Here is a 26,611-nt window from a genome sequence, read left to right as displayed (position 1 = left end):
TAGGACTTTTCATTTCCTCTTGTTAAACTTCATAAGGTTCCTGCCTGCCTATTTCTCGATTCACTCTAAGTGGCAGCACAACCATCGTGTACACAGCCACTCCTAACTTCGTATCATCTGCAAGTTTGTGGAGGCTGCACTCTGCAAGCATCCAGATCATTAATGGAGATATTGAAGAGTACTAGACCAAGTATTGACTTCTAGGGGACACACTAGTTACTGGCCACCAACTAGATGTCGGAAGAATAATCAAAACCCTCTCAGCTTGGTTGTTCGGCTGGTTTTCAGTCCACCTCACTGTCTGCTCATCCAGCCCATACTTCATCAGCTTCCCCAAGATCTTATGGGAGACTGTCAAATGCCTTACTAATGTCAAGGCAAACAACATCCACTGCTCTCCCTTCATCTACCAAGCCAGTAATTTTGTCCTAGAAGGCTATCAGGTTGATTAAGCATGATTTCCCCTTGATAAATCCATGCTAACTATTCCGAGTCACCTTCTTGTCCTTCATATGTTTGGAAATAATTTCCAGGAGGATTTTCTCCTGTCACTTTGCCAGGGATCGAGGTGAGGCTGACTGGCCCATAGTTCCCTACATCTTACTTCTTGCACTTCTTGAAGATAGGAGTGACATGACCTTTCAAAAAATTGAGAGTGGCCTCACAATGACATCAGCCAGCTCTCAGTATTTGTGAGTGCAACCCATCAGGCTCCATGGATTTACCTATGTCCAGTTTGTTTAAGTGCTCCCTAACCTGGTCTTCCTCCACCAAGGGTGTGTCTTCCTTGCTCCAGACTTTCCCTTTGAAATGTTCTGCTAGTATTTTGCAGGAAGAAATCTCTCTCTTCTATGGACTGTATTCAGACCACATTCTTCCTTCTGTACGTGGATCGAGGTACTGCCATGGCTGGATGCTCTCTATCCACTTCACCTGAAGCTAAAAGAACTGGAACCATTTTACATTACTGCCTTTTAGCTTTGTCCTCATTTTGGACCACAGAATTTCCATGGTTCCTAAGTGTAGTCTTTCATCCTGGAAAGCTGAGAGCCTACATAACCCTTTAAGCTGGAGATGATTAAGCCCTGAGCCCTGCTGAAGTTTCTGAAGAGATCAAATTCATCTGGCATAAACATGTAGTGTCTCATATGTGAATGGCTTTCAGTTCTGCTCAAAATGGGAAGAGGAGCAATTGCAGCTCCCACTTTTTGCTTGTGATGTCAGTGATTAGAAGTCCCTTTGAAGAAGTGAAAGGTGGGAGTTGTAGGTTTTATGTGGTCTTGAGAGCTTCACTTTTTAGGAGAATATCCTAAACATGAGGTTGCAGGCAAGGCTGGAATGGGACCGTTCTGTGTCCTTTCCACGCATGCAAGATTTACAGGGTCAGAGAAGTAAAGTAGAGGAATCATAACCCTCTAACGAGCATCCTTGCTTCCTGGAAGGGCAAAGGGAATCCCAGATTCTTATCCCTAGTTTAGAAAATGGTTATTTTGTACTGAAGAGCCATGGAATGAGATGCATTAATAGGGCTGGGAGAAAGGACTGTACTTCCTGAAAGTGTGTTTTCTTCCTATCTCATTTTGCTCTAAACTTCTACTGAAGAAATTCAGCGAATAATTAAATGCATCGAACAATTGTGACTGTCTTATTATTTTTTTTAATTTGGCTGGCACTGTGATGTTCATTTGCTGCATCTTAACTAGTGAGATGTGCAAAAATCAGTAGTGTCTTTTCCCAGATGATTCACTGGGGTGATAAACTTAATGTTGCAGAGACTGGGACAACAGATGTGCTATTCTTTCCCTGAATTAGCAGTGGAGTGATTCCTGTATTGCAGTCCAACTGAGTATGACGTTATTTTACCTAGCAGGGAATTATTTCTGAACGCTGCTAGCTTTTGGACAGATTATGCTGGACTATTCAAGGAAAGCACAATTAATTGCGTTCCCATTCTTGTGTCCTTGCCCAGGGTTTGAATTCAGTTATGCTTCTCTTGCAGTGCAGTGGCAGGTAGTGAAACGCTGTGCATGGCAGGAGTATGTTACATCCACAAAAGCTGTGGAAACATGTCTGTTCTCAGTGTTCAGTGGGAAATTCCTGGAAAAAGTACAGCTCTTAAATGCAGCTCCTCTGGGGCAGCCTTTGGAGTGAGGATGCTGCTGGTTTTGAATGAGGCCAGGAAAAGCAAAGGAAGCATTTCTTACTTAAGGGAAATGTGATAACTGTGGTTTCATTTCTCTCTTGGAAAAATGCATGAAGTTGGTAGCTGGGGGCTCTTTCAGATGGCCAGTGCTAATTAAACAATCCCACTGTGTTTTCTGTTTAACAACTAAATGTATCATCAGCTTTATCTGGTAGATTTTGCAAACGCTTAAACAAACAAAACCCCTGTCCTGGTTTCGGCTGGGTTTAAAACCTTAAATTTTTGAAACGACCTCTACAAAGTTGTTGTCTTACTCCACTCAGCAAGAATTTGTCTTATGGCAGAAATCAGATTATCTTGCTTGCTTCTTTGTGGATGATGAGCTTGGCAAAAATCAGGGAATGAGCATGGTCATCCTGAGAAAATTACTGATGTCTCTAGCAGAGGATGTCTATGAGCATGTAATTAACTGGTCCAAAGGGAAGGAACATGAGGAAAGTACAGAGCGTAGCAATAAAAATACAGCAATACCCTCTGTGTAGTATAACCACAAATAAACAGTAACTCAGACTATAAAAGGCATTTTACAGTTCTCTGTCAGTGTCCTGAGATAACCCGAGTCTCCTGCTCCTGGTTGTGTAAGACCTTTGCCCTGTCTGTCTCGCAGAGAGAGAGGAAATCTCTGTGATAGATTTATCATTCATAGATGAAATCACAGATGATTTTTGTTGTTCTTTTGGGAAAATGACACTTCACTGTGAAAAATTTGTTACTGCCTTGATCTCAAGTTTAGGGGACATTTGAATAGTTAAGGAGAATAGCTTAATATTCTTACATTGCTAAAGCTATTGTCTAACTTGCTGTTTATGAAAAGAGCCATAAAGACCTATGAAAGGCTGGCAATTGGTGCTGGTTATTATATGAGCTAGGCTTGGTGACTCCAAAAAGTTTGTGTTTTTTGGGGGGTTTGGTTTGTTGGTTTTTTGTTGGTTTTTTTTTTTCTCTCTTCTGGTGGTTTATGGATCCTAGAAATGTGCTTTAATCCTTTCACTCTTTCTGTGTCTTAATTCTGCGTTGCACAGCTGGTGTTTCAGATGGCATCTTATGAATGCATGCCTGGTGGGTCATCACCCCTTCTTGGGAGCTGATCAGACAGCTCTCACAAAAATGTTGTGAGTTGCCTCTTCTGTTTCCATTGACGAATCCATGCTTCTAAGTGCCTGTACACTAATATATGCAACATGGGGAATAAATATGAGGAGTTAGAGATCTGTGTGCAGTTGCAGGGTTATGATCTTGTTGGGATCATGGAGATGTGGAGGGATAGCTCACATGACTGGAATGCTGCAATGGATGGATATATGCTCTTTAGGAAGGAGAAGCTGGGAAGAAAAGGAGGTGGAGTTGCCCTTTATGTGAGAGGACAGCTGGAGTGCTTGGAGTTCTGTCTGGGGATGGATGATGAGCAAACTGAGAGCTTATGGATAAGGATTAAAGAGCAGACCAATATGGGTGACATTGTAGTAGCAGTCTGCTATAGGCCACCTGGTTTGGAAAAACAAGTAGATGAGGCCTTGACAGCTAGAAGTAGCTTCTCATTCACAGGCCCTGATGCTCATGGTGGTCTTTAACCATCCCAATATCTGCTGGAGGGTCAGCACAGCAGGTTATAAGCAATCCAGGAGGTTCCTGACACAGGTAATAGAGAAGCCGGCAAGGAGAGGTGCTCTGCTGGACGTCATATAAGCAAGGAAGGGCCAGTTGTGGTATGAAGGTCAAAGGCAGCCTTGGCTGCAGTGACCATGAGATAATGGAGTTCAGGATCCTAAGAGCAGGGCAAAAAGCAAGATCACAGCACTGGACTTCAGGAGAGAAGACTTTGATCTCTTCAAAGATCTGCTTGATAAAAGTCCTGTGGGATAAGGCCCTGAAAGAGGGAAGAGCGTCCCAAGAAAGCTTGTTAGTATTCAAGCATCACCTACTCCAAGCTCAAGAAAGTCCATCTCAACAAGCAGGAGGGCAAGCAAAGATACCAGGAGGTCTGCATGGATGAACAAGGAGCTCCTGGCAAAACTCAGACATAAAAAGGAAGTGTACAGAAGGTGGAAGCAGGGACAGGTGACCTAGGAGTAATATAGAGACGCTGTCTGAGCATGCAGGGATGGGTTTAGGAAAGCCAAAGCCCACCTGGAGCTGAATCTGACAAGGAATGTGAAGGGCAACAAGAAGACCTTCTGTAAGGATGTAAGCAGCAAATGAAAGACTAGGGAAAAGGTGGGCCTGCTGCTCAATGGGGCAGGGGACCTGATGACACAACATGTGGAAAAGGTTGGGGAACTGAGTACCTTCTTCACCTCAGTTTTTATTAGTATGACCAGCGTTCAGAAATCCCAGGTCCTGGAGACTAGGGGGAAAGTTTGGAACAAGGAAGTGTTACCCTTGGTGAAGAGGGTCAGGTCAGGGAATACTTAAGAAAACTGGACATCTATAGGTCCATGGGCCCTGGTGGAATGCACCCATGAGTGCTGAGAGAGCTGGCTGATGTCATTGCAAGGCCATTCTCAGTTGTCTTTGGAAGATCATGGCAATCAGCAGAGGTACCTGAGGACGGGAAGAGAGCAAATGTCATGCCCATCTTCAAAAAGCACAGGAGGGAGGACCCAGGGAACTACAGGCTGGCCAGCCTCACATCAGTCATGAAGGTACAGAACAACTCATCCTGGAAATAATTTCCAGGCACATGAAGGACAAGAAGGTGACTGGGAGTAGTCAGCATGGATTTACCAAGGGGGAGGTCATGCTTGACCAGCCTGATAACCTTCTATGATGAAATGCCTGGCTTAGTAAATGAGAGGAGAGCAATGGATATTGTCTACCTTGACATTAGTAAGGCTTTTGACACTGTCTCCCGTAAGATCTTGGGGAAGCTGATGAAGTATGGGCTGGATGAGCAGTCAGTGAGGTGGATTGAAAACCGGCTAAACAGCCAAGCTGAGAGGGTTGTGATCATTGGCACAAAGTCCAGTTGGTGGCCAGTAACTAGAGATGTCCCCCAGAAGTCAATATTTGGTCCAGTACTCTTCAATGTCTTCTTTAATGCTCTGGATGCTTGGACAGAGGGCACCCTCAGCAAGTTTGCGGATGATAGAAAGTTAGGAGGACTGCCTGGTACAGCAGATGGTTGTGCTCACATTCAGAGGGACCTCAACAGGCTGCAGAAATGGGCTAACAGGAACCTCATGAAGTTCAACAAGGGGAAATGAAAAGTCCTGCACCTGACAAGGAACGACCCCATGCACCAAGACATGCTGGAGGCTACCCAGCTGGAAGGCAGCTTGGCAGAGAAAGACCATGGGGTCCTCATGGACAAGCTGAGCATGAGTCAGCAATGCAACCTCACGGCAAAGACCAGCAGCCTGGTGGGCTGCACATTAGGAGGAGTGTTGCCAGCAGGTGGAGGGAGGTGATCTTTCCCCTCTACTCAGCACTGGTGAGGCCACACCTGGAGTGTTTGTCCACTTCTGGGCTCCCCAGTACAAGAGACTGTTTACTGAGAGTGGTAGTTCAGCTTTTCCTAGCATGCTCTGCCACTGTTAAGGTGAAGCTTCTTTGGAAGAATAAGGTGAATAAAAATCTGAGAAAAATCAGAAGTAAAGCGGCAACTGTAACTACCAGAGTTACTTCTGAATTTCCCAGATTCTTGTTTATGTCTGCATGTTTCTTGAACAAGGGGAAGTCAAAATGAGTAGTTCCTGCAACCTATGCTGAGACAAAGATTTCTAGGTGGAAATATAAATACACTGAAACCAAGAGAGGACAGGAGAGGAAATGGGACAAGATACATATTAGATGTGATGACGGAATTCATTGTATGTTAAGGTAACTTCATTATGTCTAAGGCTTATTTTTATTTATTTATTTTTAGCAAATGCTGGAAAATGGTCCAGAATGAACATCTTGAGAAAATGAGTTCATCTATTTGTGGTTCATTGTAACAAACGTAAGTGGAAAGGTGGTTTCTTAGCTTAGATCATTCAGAATGGAGCTTGCAGAAGCTTTGAATACAACTGTGGCGTGTGTTCCCAGAGGCACAAAACTGGTGTAACCTCACCTTTACTCTCTCAGGAATTGGCTCGACTGCTGGTTTGCTGTGTGGCTTCTGGTGGTGGGAGTTAATTCAGGAATATTCTGCAATCAGTGTTCTGTGGTGGTCAGTTGAGGTAGATACTCTGGTCCTTTCTTGCATTATGATTTACAAAGCTATTTGGTTATTGTGAAATTTGCCTACTCCATAAAATGACTGAGAATTAATGCTCAGTTAAAGCTCCTGTAATGTGCAATTGTCTGAAAATAAAGGACCATTTTTTTATCTTTTGGATGTAAATATCGTATATGGGTATAATGTATGCAAATACATGTGTGTATATGTACACACACACACTCATACCCTCCCCCCTACTTTTGTACTGGCTCTCTGTGTGCATATAACATCATGAACCAAAAATGCAAGGTAAATATATTGTCATGTTTCCTCAGGTAAGTGATTATAAAATGAAGAGCATAACTCTCCAGAAATACTAAATAAATACAAACAGGGAAGAAGGATAACATGGAAATCTTAACAGCAAAAGCTTTTAGTAATACTTCTGCCATGCAGGTCTGATTTACCCATATTTTATCCATATTAGCCAACTAATTAGTCCTTTGCTATTTGTAGAGCAATGGTTTCCAAAAAAACATATTTTGTAGAGTAGAGGCTAACATTTGCCTTTGGTGTTACTATTTTTTGAGGCAAATTACATTCTTTTTCAAAAATACCGGTATTTCCATGAAAGTCCATGAAAATGGCAAAAGTGCTGAATCAAAATCTTTTTGGGCTAGTAGTAATTGTCACTTCACTTGGCTGTAACTAATTACTATTTTTTTAAGTCTCATAATAGCTGCAGCTATAGAGCTGATTTAAAGGCCTTATTTCTTACTGCTAATTTTTATCATTCAAATTGCAGCCTGGTTTAAATTCAAAGGAAAATGAAACAATTACATTTCCTTTTGTGTATATCAATAAAGACCTTTATATTTTGGGTTTGGATAATCATACTTCCTGTGTTGTAAAAGAGCTTTGCAACTACTCCCAACTGATTCCAGAGGTTTTTTTGTCAGTTCAATTAATAGTATCGACAAACTGTCGCTTTTATGGGATTGAAAATTTATAAGATCTTAAAAATGAGAACTTTTAATGATAAGATGGATAAACTATTAAGCGTTAACAAAGATAACTCTTGGTATTCAACACAGGATCAGCACCCCTGGTGCTGCACCCCTCTACAGTGCTGCTGAAGTCAGTCCTTAAGAGATACAGCAGTTAATAAGAAATTGTGTTTCTCTGGTAGTCATGGATTTATGCAATGAAGAGATTCATACTTTCTTCCTGGGGGCATTGGATCCAAATTGCTCTGACATCTTTCTAGTGCAATAGAAAGTGCTTTCCTGATTATGAAGATAGAGATTAAGAAGCACTTTTATTCATGAATGGTTTAAGAAATATTTTTGTCCAGATGTTTTGTGTGAAGACATGTGATTTGGCACTTCTGGCAAATCCTGCTCCTAACAGAAAGGAGATGCAAAGCTCCTCCTGGATGGGAGCAGCCCTGGGTTTTGATTCAGTGAAGGATGTGATTATTTAAAGAGATGCAGCATTCCAAGGATGTTTCTGAAGACCACAACAAAGATTGTGTCCAGTGGTCTAAGTATCTTTTTCATTTGCTTTCAATAATTGTGTCTCCAAGTTGAGTTTACTTTCCTGCCAGTTCTGATCAAAGCATTTTCATGATAAACTGATTTCTTTTCGTTTTGGTCTGTCTGCCAATCCAGCTAACAAAAAGTATTGCTGATAGCTGTGTGATTTTTTTTTTTAAATATTCTTTTTTTTTTCTCTTTGTCTCTCCAACAGGCCATCTGTGGAAAAGAAAAAAGAGAAAAAATGAAGTACATATTCTTAATATTTTTCATGAATTTATTACCACAGTATGCTGGGAAATCTTTGAGAAGAGATGACAGTTACCCGAAAACATTTGAAGACATTAAAAATGAGATAGCTGGCTATACTGATATTGCTAAAGCTATTATTGATCTTGCTGTTCATGGGAAAGCTCAGAACAGATCCTATGAAAGATTAGCAGTTTTTGCCGATACCATAGGACCTAGACTCAGTGGTTCAAAAAATCTAGATGCAGCCATCAAGTATATGTTCAGTGCCCTACAGGAAGACGGGCTGGAAAATGTACATCTGGAGCCTGTGAAAGTACCACACTGGGAAAGAGGAGAAGAATTTGCAATGATGCTGGAACCAAGGAATCACAGCATTGCTATTTTGGGACTTGGGAGCAGTGTTGCAACTCCTCCAGAAGGTAACTCTTCCTTTTGGAATTAAGTATCACTTTTTAATGCCAAACTGTATTATACCTCTAACAACTTCTTCTCTCAATGGTCAAACTGAAGTTTTCTTCCGCTATAATAGTTCTGCAAGGCAAGATGCTATTTTTCTGGGACTTTTCTGTATGACATGACTGTGAATGATGCAGTTTGGTTTAACTCAGTTTGGTTGAACCAGCTTGTAAAATTAGAGTTGATTCCTGAACTCTCCATTAAATCTGTACCCTTTTGTTTAACACTGCTGAACCTCGTTTGCAAAGATTCTGCTCCTCCATTGAGGTTGGTGGGAAACTTGTTCTTGTGATCTGGGGTTTTCCAGCCCTTCTTTTTCATTTTGGCCAGAGAAGTTCTCCATGGGGTGTTGAGTTGACACGTGATTTCTGCTTTTCTTGCCATGCCCTATCCTGCCAAGCTCAGCACTTCACTCTGGCAAAAAACAAGACAGCAGGAAGAGGAGGAGAATCTCGTGCTGAGCTTGGAAAGTGCCAGCCCCTCGCTAAGCGTGGCAATTGGTATCTGTGTGTCCTTTCCTCCCCCCTGTCTCATGCTCACCTTGGAAAAGTCTTTGGCACTTACCTGTTACTGAACTGTGTGTTGCCTTTTAGTGGATCATGTGTGATATGTTACTTGGGGAACAAGAATGATCGTTAGCTGGGCTTAGCAAAATTCTGATGTTTTGAGCCCCAAAATATTAGCTTGCTTGCAAACAAAATGATTTATAAGATTCTTATTTTGTACATATTGATGTGGGTCTTTCTCAGGATTGCTGTTTAAAGGCCGGATGACAAACTTCTTCTGTGACTGCTCTGCATAAATAACAATAGACTTATTCCTAGACAGCTTCAAAAGCATTCTTATTCATTTATGAGAAAATAAATTTAGTTTAGGAAATAGAAGGTAACATGATACTCATAATTTTTTTTATGAATTGTAAATTTTTGCGATAGTGAGCTTTCTGTTTGAAATGAAACAAATAATGTATAAAAGCTGTTTTGTTTAGAAAAATTATATAGCCCTTCAAAACACAACAAAGTAAAACTGCGTGATTTAAGATATGTTTGGAATAAATCTTACTTGGTTTGGGAAACTGCTAGAGTAAATTTTGTCTGAGGTATTTTTGTCATATTGAGGGAAATACATGCCTAAAATGCAAAACAACTACAACCATTAATAATACCTGTTTATCCCATGATATGTCTAAGGCTTAGTGCTTTGATAGGAGAATATTTACAGCAAAGGTTAAACCTACAACTTATTTTGTATCCTTTCCAGTCTTATTCCAAGCTTCCTAAAAAGGAAGCTAAAATTAAAATGGCGTTTTTGGTGTGAGCAAGTGTTACTGAACCTGCAAAAAGAACCTGCAATTTAATCTTGTCGAACATCTTCACATCCTGAGAAGTCTGTTTTTCGCTTCCCTTTCTTAGCTGTGTAGTTATTTGCACTTGCCTGGTCTTACTCCTAGGTTTGCCTTTTTTCATTTAGACATATACTGAATTTACATGTTTAAAAATGCTCACAGAGGCTAATTGTGTCCTTCTTTTTCACCTATAAAGATCTTATTATACTGACAACTGAATGATTGGGCTAGTACCTGTGGCTGGTTATGTCTTGGAAGATAAGATTGGATTATCCAGCACTGGTTTATACTGAGTAATGTTCAAAAAAGCCACGTTATTCTTCCTCAGCATTTTACTTTCCTCTGAGATCTACCGTGTTTCTGAAGAGGTGTATGTGTTGGTGCTAGAAGACTGCGTGGCAATGAGATCTCTCATAGAAGAGCGGGCAGTTTCTCACGCTTGGTGGAATCATTTTGATTAAATTACTTACCTTCTGACTTAAAATCTGTCTTACTGTTCATGGATGTTATGATTTCTGCTGGTCTCATCTTGCTCTGTGCAAGCTGTGACAGGTTTTCATGCTTGAGGAGGTTATGTGGGGTAGCTGGTCCCTGGTGAGCTCTTGGCTCTCATTTTTCCGATCGCTGGACCGGCCGCCTGGCTGACGGAAATGCCTGGCGAGAGCCGCTCATCACCAGCCTCTCCGGGCAAGAGAATTGCAAGGTGTGCTGCTCAGAAAAGTGCCTGTCCTAAAGCTCACACTCGTCCCAAGCATGGAATAAGAAATATGTGGTTAGACTATTAAAACCACCGCCTCATCACTTCTGAGGAATTCATTCCCAGATCCGCTTCCTCTGCTCTAACCAGCAATTGTCACTGTGCCCTGTTCCTGAGAAAAAGGGATAGGCGGCTGCCCTAAATCACATCGGAAATATTTGAACAATTTCCCTCAATGAGGGAATATTGGCAGTTCTGATTTGTCTTGTTTTAGCCAAGAAACTATGGGAGTGTGAGTCATCCTGTAATCAAAATAATGCATCTCAATATGAGATGCTTGATGTTGATTCTCCTGGCGTTGTGCTGCTGTTGCTACACAGGATGAAACCAGGGAGATCTACCACTGCCGTGCTGAGCTTTGCCAGCGCGATGCGTTAAAGGCCAAGGACAGGCTTTCAGATGTCAGCTCTGTGATCTGGCCGTTGGCACCTAGGTTCTGACCAGGGGCAGAGACATCCTTCAGAGCTGCCTCTAAAGTGGACTGTACAAGTGATCCCTGAAGGTATTTGGTATTAGCTTGATAGTTATTGTGTGTTTTAAATCAGTGTTCCTATCAGGATGTGGCTCAGACCCCTCAGTTTACAAACCACTGTCTCTGTAGAGCACTGACAGATCCCTTCCTTGACACTACTGATGACACACTGGCTTAGAGCCAGAGGACAGCACTGGCTGGACTTTTTGTCTTTTAAGGTCTGGGGATGGGGTTAAGACAAGAGGGGGTGACTCCCCCATCCCAGTAGGAGGTACAGGAGACCATTTCTTGCTTTCTCATCCTCTCAGTTATGTTCTGTATTCCTCCCTTCCCATTATGTGCCCCCAGGCTTGAGACCCGATGAGCTAAGAAAATAGGAAGCATTGGCAGAAACTTAAGACGTTGCTTCTCTCTGGATGTGCTTAATGCTTCATGCTGGACTTGGTGGCCCCCGGTGCCCTCAGAGCTCCTCCTGGAGCTCAGGTCCCCAAGCTAGTGCTCTGAAGGGCTCTTTATTAACATGGCAATAGTCTAACAGCAGTTAGAAACCTGGCTTTGGATGTTGGAAATTCAGGGTTTATTTTCCCTTCTGTCCACGGAAATCAAACCAGTGTTTCCTAAGAGTGACCCAATGGCCAGAGCCCACGCTGAGGCTGCTCACCTTCCATTTCGGCACACGCTGTGCGAGCGTGGAAAAAAATCCGCAATCTTTTGGGGCAGCAACAGGAAGCCCTAAATAGTAGCAGTATTTTAGCCATGGAGCCCGAGCCAGTATTGACTCCAGGATACAAGGATTGTCTCTTCCTGCAGGTCTTCATCTAACCCATGCCTATGGGGTTGAGAAGCTTATGGGATGTGGACAGAGCTTTGCCTGTTTATTGGATTTGCTGGGATTTGCCCACTTTGGCTCACATATGAGTTTGGCATAGAGCTGGTTGGCTCACTCAAGGTTGGAACAGTTCTGATGATGTGCAGGAGGCTTTTCGGTACCTTGTGATCTTGAGGATAAAATCCACATTTCCCTATTTTCTTCTTTAGGACTGGGCAGCATGCCAGGATGTCAAGTTTCCAGATTCAGTCTGATTTACACAGCAAAAAGGGGCAGCACAGAAAAGGTTAGATTTTTTTATTGAAGAGGAAAAAAATGTTTTCCCTTTCAGTGTATCCCAGGATTTGAAGGTGTTGGGTCAAAGAGAAAGTTTTCACTTCCTTTGATCTCTTTACAAGGAGGGAGTAACTTTCATGCCTGTCTTAGTGACAGGGAGAGGAGAAATGTGAAATGCAGAGTGACCTGGATTTCCAGAAGTCAGCAGAGATTGAAAATGGTCACCACTTAGACGAAATGGATTCCTAGGTAACAAACAGGATTGAATGTTAGAAAGTGCTCAGTTTAGGGAGCTGAAAAACTGGAGGTTTACCATATTTAGTCAATGTCCTTGTCTCATTTCCAGTGTTTCAACATTGGCAAAACACAGATGTATGTAGAGAGACTGTGTTGATTTCTGGTAGTACTGATTATATCCCCCAAATTCTGAGGAAAATAGATATAATTGTTGCTTTGAGAATCCCATAATTGAAGGAAAGTAGTAGTTTAGCAGATGTTTGACCATAAAGTATCAAAGAATTCATATTTTTTGCATATGTTTTAAAATGCACTTTTTTTTTCCTGATGGGTGACCCTGCCCTTTCATTTTAAAGAAATACTGACAAGTAGAACCAACCCCAGAATGCAGCCTGGCTGAAATGTCTCCTCAAAAAAGCAACAGTCTCTGGTTTCTATGTACTGTTTGTTGCAGCAAAACTGAAATAATGTAAATATGAAGACGATGTATTGGCAGACTTTTTCCTAGTTTTTGTGTTAGAGTCGTGGGTTTTTTTGTTTAACTATCAACAACATTTGGTCCAGTCTTGCTCTTATAGAAGGTGGTGGGAGTTTTGCCACTTAGATAATATGAAAATAGTTCCAGCCTGTTATTTATAAAATGGGCATAATATGTGTCTCGAAGCTGTTGAAGGTGTGTGCTGTTGCTGTAGGCTCACAGTCTTTTTAAGTTAAGGATGCTACTGAAAGAAGTGGTCTGGCCCCAGTCATGGCTGATGTGTTTTTCCCCAGTGTTGACCCTCCTTTTTTGTTTCTCAGTGGTGAAGTGGATTAGGGAATTCAGCTAGATTTAACAAAAGGTCAACAAAAAATTTAATTTTAATGTGTATCAGAGGATTTACCCTTGAGTTGCCAGCGTCTTGGATGACCACTGAGCTACTGGAAGAGAAGATCCTTCTGGAGGGACTTGGGTACCCCCTTTGATGAGGGGTTCAGTGCTGAGAACAGGGGTTGGAGAGAGTCGTAGGTGTGACAGCACAGTGCACGGCAAAGCCCTCCTTCTGTCTTCACTGGATCCCTCTTTTTCTGTGCCTGAGGAGCTATTGATTCACATCTTGAGACCATGAGCCTCAGTATTGGGTGCCTGGAGTGTTTATTATTACTTAGAGCAGTGCTGCTTGCGGTATGATAATTATGCTACTGTTTTTCTTGGAATGTAAAAGATGATGTCCATGAAGGACATCAGATGCTGTGGTGTTCAGTGGCCCAGTGTCTGGGCCAAAAGTTAGTGCAGTGGCATTTCAAAGATTTAGAGAGTAGGAGTAGCTTTGTGGCTTTGAGGTGGACATGCTGTCTGGGAAGGACGTGGTTTCCAATCGCTGCTTTACTGAATGTTCAAGTGAACTGTACGGATTGGCAACGGCAAAAAACTGAATTTTCAGGTCTTGGCCCTTTTCATTGTCGCTGAGTTGAGGGTGGTTACCTCAAGGATGGTAAGCCCAGGCTGAAGCTCCTGCTTCACACTAACGGAGGCAGGATTTGAACATGATTTTCTGCATGTGTGGGGAATGCATGCACAGGTGGGTGGCACTGTCACCTTCCCTCCCAGGGTATAGCCTGCAGTGACTGGCATCTTCACTTGCTAAGGAGGGAATGGTTGTCTTCGGTACTTGCTGCCTTGGGCACCTGTGTGCTCCAAAACTGGCTTTTCTGGATCCCATTCTTGGGTGCCTGATTCTCCCCAGACATTGCACAGCAACCCTCTGCCCCATGCAGGGCTGCTTCTGGGAGAACCAGACCTGTTGCCCTGCTCTTTTGGCGTCCAAGGCTTCGTGCTGGGGGTTGGGTCCAAACCCCTTGCTGCTAGGATTTACTGCTGCACGGTAAGCTACATGTTATTGAAACCAAACTGTTCTAATGAGATCCAGTACTTGATGGAAATTTTAAGTATTTGTCGAAAATGTAACTATTATATAGAGTTTATTTTTCTCTGTGTTCTTCTTAAAGAACGGAGTAATACTTTTAGTCTCTGTGCTATGCATCAGAGCTGAATAGCCTCATATTCTTTTGGATAACTCCCCTATGTAATTTTAGTTTCATGAAGTAATGCTCTTTGCTGTTCCACAGAGTAGGTGAGGTCACATTTTCCAGAAGTATATTCAGATTTTATAAAATCTTTCTTCCTGATAAAAGCCCTCTTCTTCATTTCACAGTTCCCCTAAAATATTTAATCTTTTCTTCATATTATAATTCTTGTATCAATACATATTGATATGTGTTGATAGAGCAAGTGTGTTTTTAGGTGTTAAAGTATTTTAAATTTTCAGTACATGCTAGTAATTTTTGAGGGAGAAAAAAATAAGTGATGATCTGAATCTTTCATTTGCTTCAGGCTGACACCAAGCCTTAATTTTAGGAGTTCATTATGGATTCAGAATTTGGGTTTGTTTTTCTGAAAATCTTGTTGAATTATGTGGGGCATTGGGGGAAAGCTGAACTAATTCCTGGAGAGAGCTGAAGAGAGTCATGTTTTTAAAAGAGGGTAGGATAGAAGTTGAGGGGAAAAATGTTTTCTGGGTTGATTTTAGAGGGTGCTGAACCTAAATAGGATGTAATGCCAAGTCCCTAATCTTACTTAGCTTTCAAGAATATATTTGCCTTTTCCCTCTACTCCCCAAAACCTTCTTTTCTTTGACCTGTCCCAACAACTACCTTTCTTCCCTATCTCCAGACATACATCTATCTACTTTTTCCCTGTTGTATGCTTCATCTTCTTATATCCTCATCCAGGAGTATTGATCCTGGCAAATGCTCCGGTTCTGTGCAGGGTGATGTGGCACCCAGGGTCCAAGACTGCCATTTTTGCAGGAGAACTGCACATCCCAGCTGCTACATTGTAACTTCGTATATGCAGCCCTTTCCTATGACCCATGCAAAAAAATTTCTGGGTTCTCTGTAACTCTGTGAAAGAAGCTACCTTGCAAATAGGCACAAGACAGTGCATGTGGGCCATTTCTGAAAGAAGCAGGGGCATGGTACTTTCATCCTGGGGAGATGGTCAAGCCTGAAGGACAACTGGATTAGCCAGGCTAAGGTCAGAAAAGCTTGGGGCTAACACCTGCATGTGCTTAGGGTCAGCATGGAATACAGTATACCTTGATGTGGCAGCTTCCAGGCTAAATCAGCTTTGTGGGAGAGCTGAGGTGGAAATGGAGAAATCTGAGAAGTGGTAGCCATCCAGTAGACAAGAAACGAGGGTGGTCTGATGTCACTGGTCTGCGAGGCAGGGCTGTGATCATCAGGTAGGCTTCATCACTGCTCTTGTAGTGTGTTGCTGCTCCTATTCTTTCTTTGGCTTCTTCTGTACCATGAAGAAGTGTCTCAATTTCCTGGTCCTGGTGTCCTGATGCCTGGTTCTGATGAATGGGGAGGTAGCACTCTGTGTCCCTCTTTCTCTCATGACTGCAGAGGCCAGGATGAGTTTCAGATATGTTCTTCCCCAGTTTAAAAATCTCCGCCAGTACCAGAACAATTAGATGTGTTGTTGACTTTTTGTGTTGATATTTCAGGCAGTATTTTATGCTTAGGATGCACAAATTTTAAATATATTACACACAGGGAAGTTCAGCGGAGACTTAGTTGTAGTTTCCCGCTTTGTTGTGTCTAGACCTAAAAATATCCTATTTTAATTGTTTTAAGCAAAAATTGCCTTGCCCATCAGATTATTTGACAGTGGCAGCTTCAGTGCATGTGGATCAGCAGCATCGCTGTTCCATAGTGTGATTTGTAAGAGAAATCATAATTCTTATGTTGACACAGTGTGAAGTAAATGAAGTTTGAAAGGTACATAGGAGTGAGTTGTTCACTTGCTGTTACTGAAAAAATTTATTGTAAAATTAATGATGGCTGCATTTGGCGTTGTAACTAGATCTCCAAGGGACTGTTGCTGTTAACTGGATGACAAAAATGAGGCTGGGGGAAAAAAAGAAGAGAGTAAGGCCATAGCTGAGTAATTAGGAAATTAGTATCCAGTAAGATTAAACAGTATGCAAATGATATTTCTTTCTGGCTTTGCTAAATTCTTCTTTTAATACAGCAATTGATTGTAACTAACTAGGTTGAATTTCTGTGTGTTTATGAGTTGAGTGTTTCTAGGATATTGATTAAAAACCAATAGAGATGGGTTTCCCAAATCTCAGGAATTCCTCATACTCGATATGGTAAAGTCTTGCCGTGTCTTGCCCTGGTGTGGCCAAGAACAGAAATAATATTCTCTATGAAGTTTCCTTGATGTTTTAATAGAGATTCATCAGTTTTTAAAATCTGATAATAGGGTGGATGTTCCTTTTTTTTGTTACTCTTCTCTGAAACCTGTTACTAACACAGATGCATAGCTCCAGATACTAAAATGGCTTAAATATTTACTGCATTTAATCTTAAGGGAATAAGTTATCTCGTGAGGAATGCCCTTTGAACTAATCTACTTCTGGCATGATTACTGGCAGGTGAGCAGGTGCTAGGAGGTGACCTTCCAGACAGAATTGTTCATGCCAAGAATCAGACTTCTGATGTATGGCAATGTTGCAGACAGCTCATTTACAGGTACTTTTTTATATATATATATACACATATATATTAAAAAAATTGGACTTTCTGTAGCTAATAAAGAGTAAGTGTAATCAGTCTTGCCTTCATCCTGCCTGTGATGGATTTTAGACTTTGCTTATGCATACCATACCATTTATTTCAACTGGCAGTGTGATCATCAAAGTTGTGGCATATCCAAGTGTTTAGATAGAAACGTACATTTCTGTGTACAGAGGACTTTGTCATACATAATTTTGTTGGTAATTGAAATTTGCCTGCTTGTTCCCACCATTAACACTCTTCCTGTAGCTTAATTCTCAGAAATGACAGGGTACAATTTACTGTTTAATAGGAGAAATGAGAGGAAACCCATAGTACTACATAGATTCTTTTGCTCACTGGCCCAACCCAACAATATGTATAATGTTTCACACGGCGAGAACAAATAGTCTTCAGCTTCATACAGTCAGCCAAGTTTATCATGTTCATAATTCTGTCTTCTATGCTTCATGCCCTTTACTTAGCTAATTCCCCAAATGCTCCATATTCATCTTTTGAACTGTGTGGTTTATAATCTTTATATCTTACTTAAGTAAGCAGGCAATCCAGCTCCCTCCTTAAATGGATTTTCTGAAGACTTCTGTTCAAAAACGCACAGCCAAGCTCTGGATCAGATAACGATAGGAGTAAGAAAGAGATAGAACAGCTTTCGACATGGGAAGCAGGGCCATGAGGCACTGAATTGGTAGGAGATGCTAGGGGTAGAGTTTTGTTAATTTGCTTAAAGGCTCAGTAAGGTGAGGCATTTCCCATTTTTAAAAGGGGTAGCTCATTCCCCTTAAACTAATAAAGTGTTGGGTTTTTTGTTTCATTTCTCCCTTTGCACAGGAGGTCTTGGGGTGGTTTGTGTATGTGTGTCCACATATTTATTTAAGATAAACAGTGTTCTTGTCACTTCAATAGATGAGACTGAAATGGTATAAAATGGGACTAAAATGCAAACGAGTCATTGAATTAGTCAGAAGTTACACCAGAGTGAAGTTTTACTTTGTTACAGAAGGCACTGTAATTGATGCTTTATGTATACCGTGCTGCCGTTAAGTTAAACTTGCAGAGAGAACCTTTGTTTTGTTTTGTCAAAGGATTGCTTTATTTAGTTTCTTTGGGAACAGTCAAAAGTAGAGATACAGGGCTGGAGTTTGCAGCTCTGCGTTTTTTCCCTTAGCTTTAATTCCCACAAAGCTCACTGTACAAACTCCTGATGCCTGTCGTCTAGGGAGGGCCATAAATGTACTTCTCCATGATATTTCTTAGGGATTATAGATAGTTACTAGCTGTCTGTAGCATTCTTTAAAAACCATCCGGAGTTGGTGTTTATTCATTAATGCAGTAAAGTAATGCCAAGAAGTTACACTCCTCGCTTCCCTTGACGAACAGTCACTAATACAATGTGTGCCCTTCCAGTGCCTGCTGCACGATCCAAGTGGAGCATTGGGGAGAGCTAATATGAAATACGGATTGCAGTGTCAACCTACTGAGACCATGACTTTTCTTGTGGAAAACGAAATATTGCAGATACCTGGCTTTATTTCCAGTGGCACGGTTCCATACCCGGAATGATCCTGTCGCTGGGATGCTCCTTCAGTAGGCAGCTGAATCTGCAGTTCATTAGAAGCAGCTGGAGTCTGTTAGCACGCTCACCTACCTGCCAACAACAACTAGTAAAATTTGAAGGTGATTCTCTGGTTTGGCTCTCTGTGCCTCTTTCTGTAAAGCTAGGACTCTGAATAGTTATTCGGTTAAAATTTTTACAGTTCTCACACTAGGTTAGTTCTGTAGCTAAAACTCATGGGCTTTTGCTGTTGCAGTAGATGTCTGTTGCCCTCTTAGTGGTGCACTCTTAAGAAACCAAACTTTTTCATGTGAAATAGTTTCTTTAAGGTTTTGAAGTGTACTGTAGTTTGATCTTAAAGAAGCCATGAGCCTAGAAACACTGGTGCTGGGAGAGATGATCTTCCTATTTTTCTGTCAGTTCTTCTCATGTATTACAGTCTCAAATACAAGCTTTTGAAATCTTCTCCAAATAATTCTTATACCTCAAAAAAAAAAAAAAAAGAGGACTTTCAAGGAGAAACATTTTCTTCTTGAAAACGTGATAGTTTGACTTCTTCGACAAATCCTTGCTAGACATTTGTTATTAGTTTTAGTTTTCACTGACGTATTTTGTGGCTTTTAGGTGAAATGCACAACACTAAAATTTCAGGCATCCATTACTTCTTCTATATTTAGAAGAAAAGTACCAGCCCACATTGTTAAGCGGTTTCTACTTATCTCTGTAACCAATCAACAAAATTGGATTTTAAGCAGAGTGGTCATTTTAATGAATTACTTCTTAAATGCTGTGAAATGTAGTTCCTCAATTAATGTTCTAAAAAGTTAGAAGGATTCTCTGGCTTTGGGAAGAACTACTTATCTATAAAATCCTTTGTTTTTTCAAGCAAGATAATATAGCAATTTAAAACTACACCAGCTATTAAAAACAAAGAGCTGGGTGGGATCTAACTTACCGTGTGTGATAGTTCTGCAGAAGTACCTGCCTGTGTTCTCTGTATCATAACTGGGAAAGATGGGTTCCTGGGGAAACTCCCAGAAGGAGATCCGGTAGAACTGGGGTATTCTCCTGAATTAAATATGCAGATTTTTTTTTTTATTTATTTATAAGCATACTGCAAAATTTGTTGAAACTGCAGAGCTTTAATTTAATTTCATTTATGGATTGAATAATTTTATAAGTGTTTCAGTCTAAAAATATGTGCTTTCAGTTGTCTTATGTTAAGCAAAAAGTTGTTTAGCAACATATCAAAACAATTCCATGGAAAGATTACTATCTTTTTTTATTAATCCCATAGGCAGCTTTTGCAAATGTTTTTGTACTATAAATGATTGCAGTGAGGCATTAAAGCACATGCAGAGAACAGAATTCTCCCCGTGTATCCTTCTTGCCCTTCAAGTTATGTTTTAATACCAAAGTGATAGCATGGTTTACAGAACTGTGTGTACTTGGTTCAGGGTGCTATTACAGCTATTTAGTACCAATCTCTGATGAAGCATTTCACATAGTCTTGCTTTTCCAGTAAGAAGTTAAATCTGATTTTCTGTGTTCTGCACAGTCCATGCTTTTTTGTCTGTTAAAACTGGCTGTAGGAGAGTTATAGGAAAGCAATGTTAAAGCCACTGTAATACTTTCTTCCAGGAATTACGGCGGAAGTCATAGTGGTAGCCTCTTTTGATGAACTGCACAAAAGAGCTCAGGAGGCCAAGGGGAAGATTGTTGTCTACAACGAACCTTTCATCAGTTATGGTGAAACTGTGCGATACAGATCACAGGGAGCAGTGGAAGCTGCTAAAGTTGGAGCAGTGGCATCCCTCATTAGATCCATTGCTTCTTTTTCTATTAATAGGTAAGCATTTTTCTCTTTTCTCCCTGTGACTAACATTTCAGCCTTTAGTTCACATGTCATTTCTGGGCAGGCATTTTTGTTCTCTGTGACTTAAACATTGCCGGTTGCGAGTGGGTGTTCAGTTTTGAAACTATTGGCTGCACAATAGTTCTTTTCCGCTGTGCTTTGTCATTCTTTCAAAATGTTTTCATTTTTTGTTACTGATCCAAATTTTGTATTATATTTGTTTTAAAGAACATCCTGCATTCTCAAGGCTGCCATAAATATTCTGAGATCAACCAAAATCAAATGTCTTTGATGACAACATGTACCAGACTGTCAGTGATTATATGAACTGGTCGTTCTGTATATTTGACTAGAATGTAAGTGTACAGTTTTTATTGTATTGGTCATTTTCCTAGCATGAGGCTGACTTGTACTAGATGAAGGAGTAGTCTGCTTTGAACATAATTATTTAGAACACTTTAGCAGTAAGGTTTGTAATTCTCACGCGGCTTTTTAAGTAAGGTAGGTTGAAATAATGATTTTTTAAAAAAAAGTAAGTATTTTTAGATGTCTTAGTATGTTACTTATTTATCATATATAGTGTTACATTACTGAAATGAGTCTTTTTAGTTTTCTGATTGATAACAGAATTCCTTATTTTATCTGGTGATTTTTTCCCACTCTGAAAGCTTACACTTAAAATGCTCATCTATTGTGAAAAAGACAAGTTGAGGCATAGAGAGGAAATGGAGAAGAGTCCAGCCATAAAGGGTGACAGATACACACTGTCTGTTAACATAGTTCTTTTTTACACAGTTATTGGTGAGCTTAATGCCTGCAGTGAGCTTTGCGTAGTAGCCTGCTGGCTGCAGTCAGAGTTCTGGTCACACAGGCTCAAACAGCAGAGCTGGACTGAGGACTGCAGACAGGACAGACCCATCTCCCTGCCCACCCTCCTGAACCTGAGCTGCAGCCTGAGCAGGAGTGGCAGCAGCTTTAAGTGGTGCCAGACACAAAGCTTGACTGCTTAAACTGTAGAGCTGTGTTAATAAAACCAGTTAGATAAGACAGCATGGAAGAGAGACATGCAGTTTATACAAGAGGTGCTGTATTTTGTAACGTTGTTCTTTTTTTGGCAAATACATGTCTAGAGCAGTACAGGCCATTTATGCCTCCCCCTAGTTGCCCAGTAACTCTTTACCCACAGAGGAGTCATCGGTGGTAGCTAACCTGACCCTGAATGTGCGCCACATCATAAACTGGAATTGTGTTCTGTTTAGATAACACCATGGTTTCCTTTTGATCTCTGCTCCTAGGTTTTCTTTCTACAGAAGTCTAGGCTGGTAGGTAGGAAGGGGTGGTATGGCTTTGGGTCTTGCTTGAGGCTGGGACTGGGAAGTGGCTGGGACAGGCACTTGGAAGCATGCTTGATTCCACCATTTCGGACAGAACATCAGTGGTCACATCTCAGCAGTATGAGCAGTGTGCAAGCATCACCATTTGTGATGCTTCAGAAAGTCTGAGAAATGCAGCAATGCCAACTGACTGCATTGGATCGTGTGCAGAGGACAGCTCTGCTGCCAGTGTAGCTGCTTGATAGCATTTTTATGTGCTCCATATTCCCCTAAAGAAGCCAACATTACCTGTTTAAAATGCTTTTTCAAAAATGAAGTACTTTGAATTCAGGTACTATCCAAACTATACTACTGTATTTCTTGATGTCCAACAAATGTGACGTTTACGATATATTTTCTAACACTTATAATTTTCTAATAAAGTTCACAATAATGAACAGATAGTACAGTATGTTTCAAAAAACAGTTTTATGAAAAAGCATATGGTTTCAAAATAGTCTTATTTGGTATCAAAGAATATTGCAATTATGTAATATGTTGATTATCTGAAAACCAGAAGATTATCTATCCCATCCTTAGTTCTGGTGCCCTGCAGAGATGTTCATTTGAAAGCGACTCTTTGTGTCTTCTGTTTGCCAGACTATTTATGGAAGTGCATTTTAACATGTAATGGAAAATTTAGAGATGAGGAACAGAGGTGGAGACTAAAGGTAGTAAAGCCTGTTTATTAGGTCTGGGTACTGGCATTACAGCTACTTCAGAATTGAATGAAAAGAGAGGAGAAACAGATGCCAAATGCATGTTTGTTTAGAAGTATTGAATCCTTAATTGAGGCTGGGAGCCGAGGTGTCATTCCCAAAAGCAATTTCAAATTTAGATGCTGCCAGGAAGCATTTTTTCATTAAATGTACTTTCTGTCCTTTCTTCATTTACCTTCACTTAGAGTTTTTTTGGGTGTGGGAGGGATTGGTTAATCTATTTTTTCCTATAATAAGGGAGGTATTCAGGTCCAGTCTGTCACTTCTGCCACTCCGTGATGCCTAGATCTGTTTGTCTTGTGTCTAACAGAAAATAGGTATTGCTGTAGGCAGGATGGATTTTCTTATCTCCATGCCTTCTCCTATGTTTTCTCTTAATCACCAGCTGTGTGCCTCCTTGTCTGTCCTACTGATGTGCTGTGCTGGATGGACTCTGTGCTGGATGTGGTGCTTCTTGCCAATCAGTGTCTGGGACAGTTTGTTCAAGTCGCTTGCCTTTTTGATTAACTGATGGAAAATACTGTGTTGCTGCAGGGAATAGCGTGTTAGAAGGGTGAGAGATGAAAGATAAAAAGCTGATAAAAGACTTCTAAGTGTTGTGAAAGAAAGTCTTGCATTCTTGCAATTTGTATACTGCTGCTTTGGTGACCAGAACCTTTACTTCTTGGGCCTGTACGTTTACATGTGCACCTATAATATGAATAACTGCTAATGGGATTGTGGCAGTTCTCCAAAACATCCTGGAAACATCTTAGAAGAAAGTATCCTCCTCCTGATAGTGCAGTATCCCAGTTTCCTCAGGTGAATGAAGGGTGGAATTTCACAATTTTCCCTAAATTATATCAGCTTTGGTGTGGGTTTTTTTTTTTTGCTTGTTTGGTTTTTTTTAAGATTTCAACCCCTTTTGGACAGAGGGTTGCTTATTGTTATTTGCTTACTCTATTTACAATGAATTAAGCTGGCTGGAACAATGGAAGCCACTTTGTGCTGTGATTTCTAGGTGATCTTGCAATGTGAATAATATTGATAGGTTAAAACTAGGTACTTTCTAGTAGATTAACATCTTAGGCTTATTAGGTCTGATTATTAAAGCTTACTGACAAGACAGAAGTGGTAAAATCACAACATGAATTAAATCAGTGTTCTCTTGCTGGCAGCTTGGTGGTTGTTCCTTGTTCCAGAGATTGCAAGCAGCTGCCGCATTGTCAAGGGCAAAAAATGTGAAGGGAACCTTTGAGCAGGGATTCTTTGGGCAGCTTATCTTTCTTTAAGGTATGGTAGTATAGCAATGGAGTGAATGAAACCGCTTGGGGACTCAGGCATCTCAACTCTGAATGAGGGCAAGAAGGGACGAACTTGAATATACTCAGGAAAACACATTGCTGTGTTTATATTAGGACTCATGCCAACTATTGGTGACAGTGAAGGACTTGAAGGATTTGTTGTTGTGCTTCAAGGAATGGATTAATTTAGTTAGGACAGAAATGGTAAGTGATTAGGAAATAAAATCAGCAACAGCATCTCACTTGGCCCATGAAGAGATGACAGTAGTTACATGGTTGGTATTACCATGCTGCATGGCAGTTGTGTCTCGTGGCATTGTCCCCATGTTGTGTTAGAGTCAAATAATTCTCTTGCTACTTTATAGGTATCATGTAGGAGTGGGTTTTGTTACTTAGGAGAAAGTCACTGTAACAGGTAGGTAATTTTCCCTGCCTTCCCTCCAAATGCTATGTTTATGACAGCCTTTTTACCAGTAACAATTTCCTGAAGCACTGGCAATTTGGTGGTGGAAGCATTTAAATATGCGTATTAGGAGTTAAGAGTAACAGCACTATTTTTAATGAACCTTCTCAAATAACACTTATTACTGTAATCAGTCAACAGTATCCATAGTATTTGGCTTTTTGGAGAAATCCAGATGTTGACTGTTTTTGCTGTAATATCTTGACTGTGCTGTGATTAATGGTCTTGTACAAGTTAAAGTAATACATAAGTTTACTGTTGTGTACAATAAACTGATGAGTATTTCCCAGTTTGTAGCGGATGTTTTTACAGCAAAAATACTCCGTTTACAAGGCATGGTTAAAAATGTGGTTGTAATAAGCTAGCCACAAGTCTGTTTTTTTGCTTCCTGGCTGTACATTTTTAGAACATTTTATAGATAAAAGGTGTCCTTTAGCTATTGAAATGGTCCAGTATTTATCCTGTGGTGAATATACTCTTATGAATCTAAAACTATAAGTAAATCCTTCTGTTCCTCAAGAACCACAGATTAGATAAAGTCATAACGCTGTGTCTTGTAATAATAACCCCTTTAAGGGCTCTAGAAAGAAGCAAAATTGAGTGTTTTTCAAGAACTCAAAGAAGGTTCCCCAGAATTCTCAGAGATAAATGCCAAGAGCCCAATTATTATTTTTTTAAATGCTGCAGAACAATCTCTCCAGTATATAAGAAATCCAACAGGGAACATATTACAAGGCCAAAATAGACCAAGGAGTACTTTGACCCAGTCTGGAGACTGTTAGTAAGAACACATACTTGGTCAAGCTCCTCTCTTTTTGGGCAGAATTCAACATCTTATACTTATCTGAAATAAGTAATTTCCTTCACTTTCTCTCCCCTTCTTCAGGCTACAGGTGGCCAAGACACAATGTCTGCTTGTGAAGCTCTAGTAACTCTAATCAAAAGCTGTGTCTGGATGAAAGCTGAATTCATGAGTGGTACGGTACAACTCAAGATTTATGGCAGAGGTTGCATGGATAGCCCGAGTGGATGCATATGACACAATTAAGTGCAGGCATGCCAGGGCTGGAATATCATTTCACGTAATGTATGTGAATTTGAAAACTGTTGCTTTTCCTTTATCTTAATTTCCCCTTTTTGTAACCTCACTTGGTTTATTTTCTTCTACCATGTATAGTCATGTGTACCTTTTTGTATATACATTGTATTCTCAAAGTGCGTTTTCTTTTCGTCTCATGTTTTCCCTTTTATTCTTCACTGCTTTGTAAACAATTAATTCCCTTCTCAATCTTGCTGGCAATGTATGTGAGTTAGTGTCATTTTTCAGCTCTCAGGTGCTAGCACAGTGATTTCTTACGACATCACCTCTTCCTGATGCTTGGTCTGCTGCCTTTGGTTCCAGATGTGAGACTTGCCTGCTAAGGAGAGCTTCCTCCTTTCCCTAAAACTCCATGTCTAAGGAAAGTAAGGGCTTATTCACATCAGTAGTGGCAGGGACGCTCAACAACTTCTGCTTGTTCTGCCAAGTTTTCTGAAATCTGGCATGGTACAGTAGTTTTGGTAGGATTTCTTTTGCTTTTATTTGTTTTTTGTAGCAAAGAGATGCATCTGGCCTTTAAAACTGATGTTTTATCTTTGAAATACTGTATCCTCTGGTTGTGTCATGAGCCCTGAAGGCTTCTTTCCCTCCTGTTCTGCCCCTCCTTCCACAATGAATGCTAGTATACCTAATTTTTTGCTACCATCTTAGGAGTCTTTCTTCCTATGACCTGTTCTGCTGTTCATCGAGGGGGAGCAGTGCCGTGTCCATGTGGGATTGTATTTCAGCTGGTAAGCGCTGACTAAGACTTGCGTGTGAGCATGAGGGCAGTTCTCTGTTAATACAGGACTCGACATGACCTGAGACAGATCACTTTGCCCTAGAAAGCTGCCCCTGTTGCCTATTAAATGGCCTGGACCACCAGGTATTATTTTCAGCCAAAAAATCTTGATCTGTGTGTAAATTTCTAAAACTTAACCTACATCCTAAAATAATTTCAGGAGCTCTTCAGCTAAGCGCTTTCTTTTTGCTGTCTTCTTTCATTTTGGTTATTTAGTAAACAAAACAATTGCTGTGAACAAGCGAGCCTGTGGTAGCACAAAATAGAGTTAGGTTTGTCATCACTTTTTCTTCAGTAACACTGTCTGTTGTAGCATGCGACTGGTCATCCAGATTGCTGCTCAACTGAAAAATATTA

The 26,611-nt window shown here is 40.7% G+C and overlaps 1 protein-coding gene across 2 annotated transcripts in view; it reads left to right on the top strand.

Annotated features, from left to right (window-relative positions):
* Positions 1-8,096: 8,096 nt before the first annotated feature.
* CPQ (carboxypeptidase Q) overlaps positions 8,097-26,611 on the top strand; it is a 138,467-nt gene continuing 119,952 nt past the window's right edge. Inside the window, exons 1-2 of one of the 2 annotated variants that reach the window (XM_050892132.1) lie at positions 8,097-8,550; positions 20,323-20,530. In XM_050892132.1, coding sequence (XP_050748089.1) covers positions 8,124-8,550; positions 20,323-20,530 — 635 coding nt within the window. In that variant the 5' untranslated portion in view covers positions 8,097-8,123. The remainder of the gene's footprint in view (positions 8,551-20,322; positions 20,531-26,611) is intronic. The other variant, XM_050892131.1, reaches the window with a different exon arrangement.

Source organism: Gymnogyps californianus, chromosome 2, assembly GCF_018139145.2.
Source record: "Gymnogyps californianus isolate 813 chromosome 2, ASM1813914v2, whole genome shotgun sequence".
In the NCBI taxonomy this organism is placed as follows: domain Eukaryota; kingdom Metazoa; phylum Chordata; class Aves; order Accipitriformes; family Cathartidae; genus Gymnogyps; species Gymnogyps californianus.
Note: the sequence above shows the minus strand (reverse complement) of the source record. Positions and strands in the feature narration are given on the sequence as shown.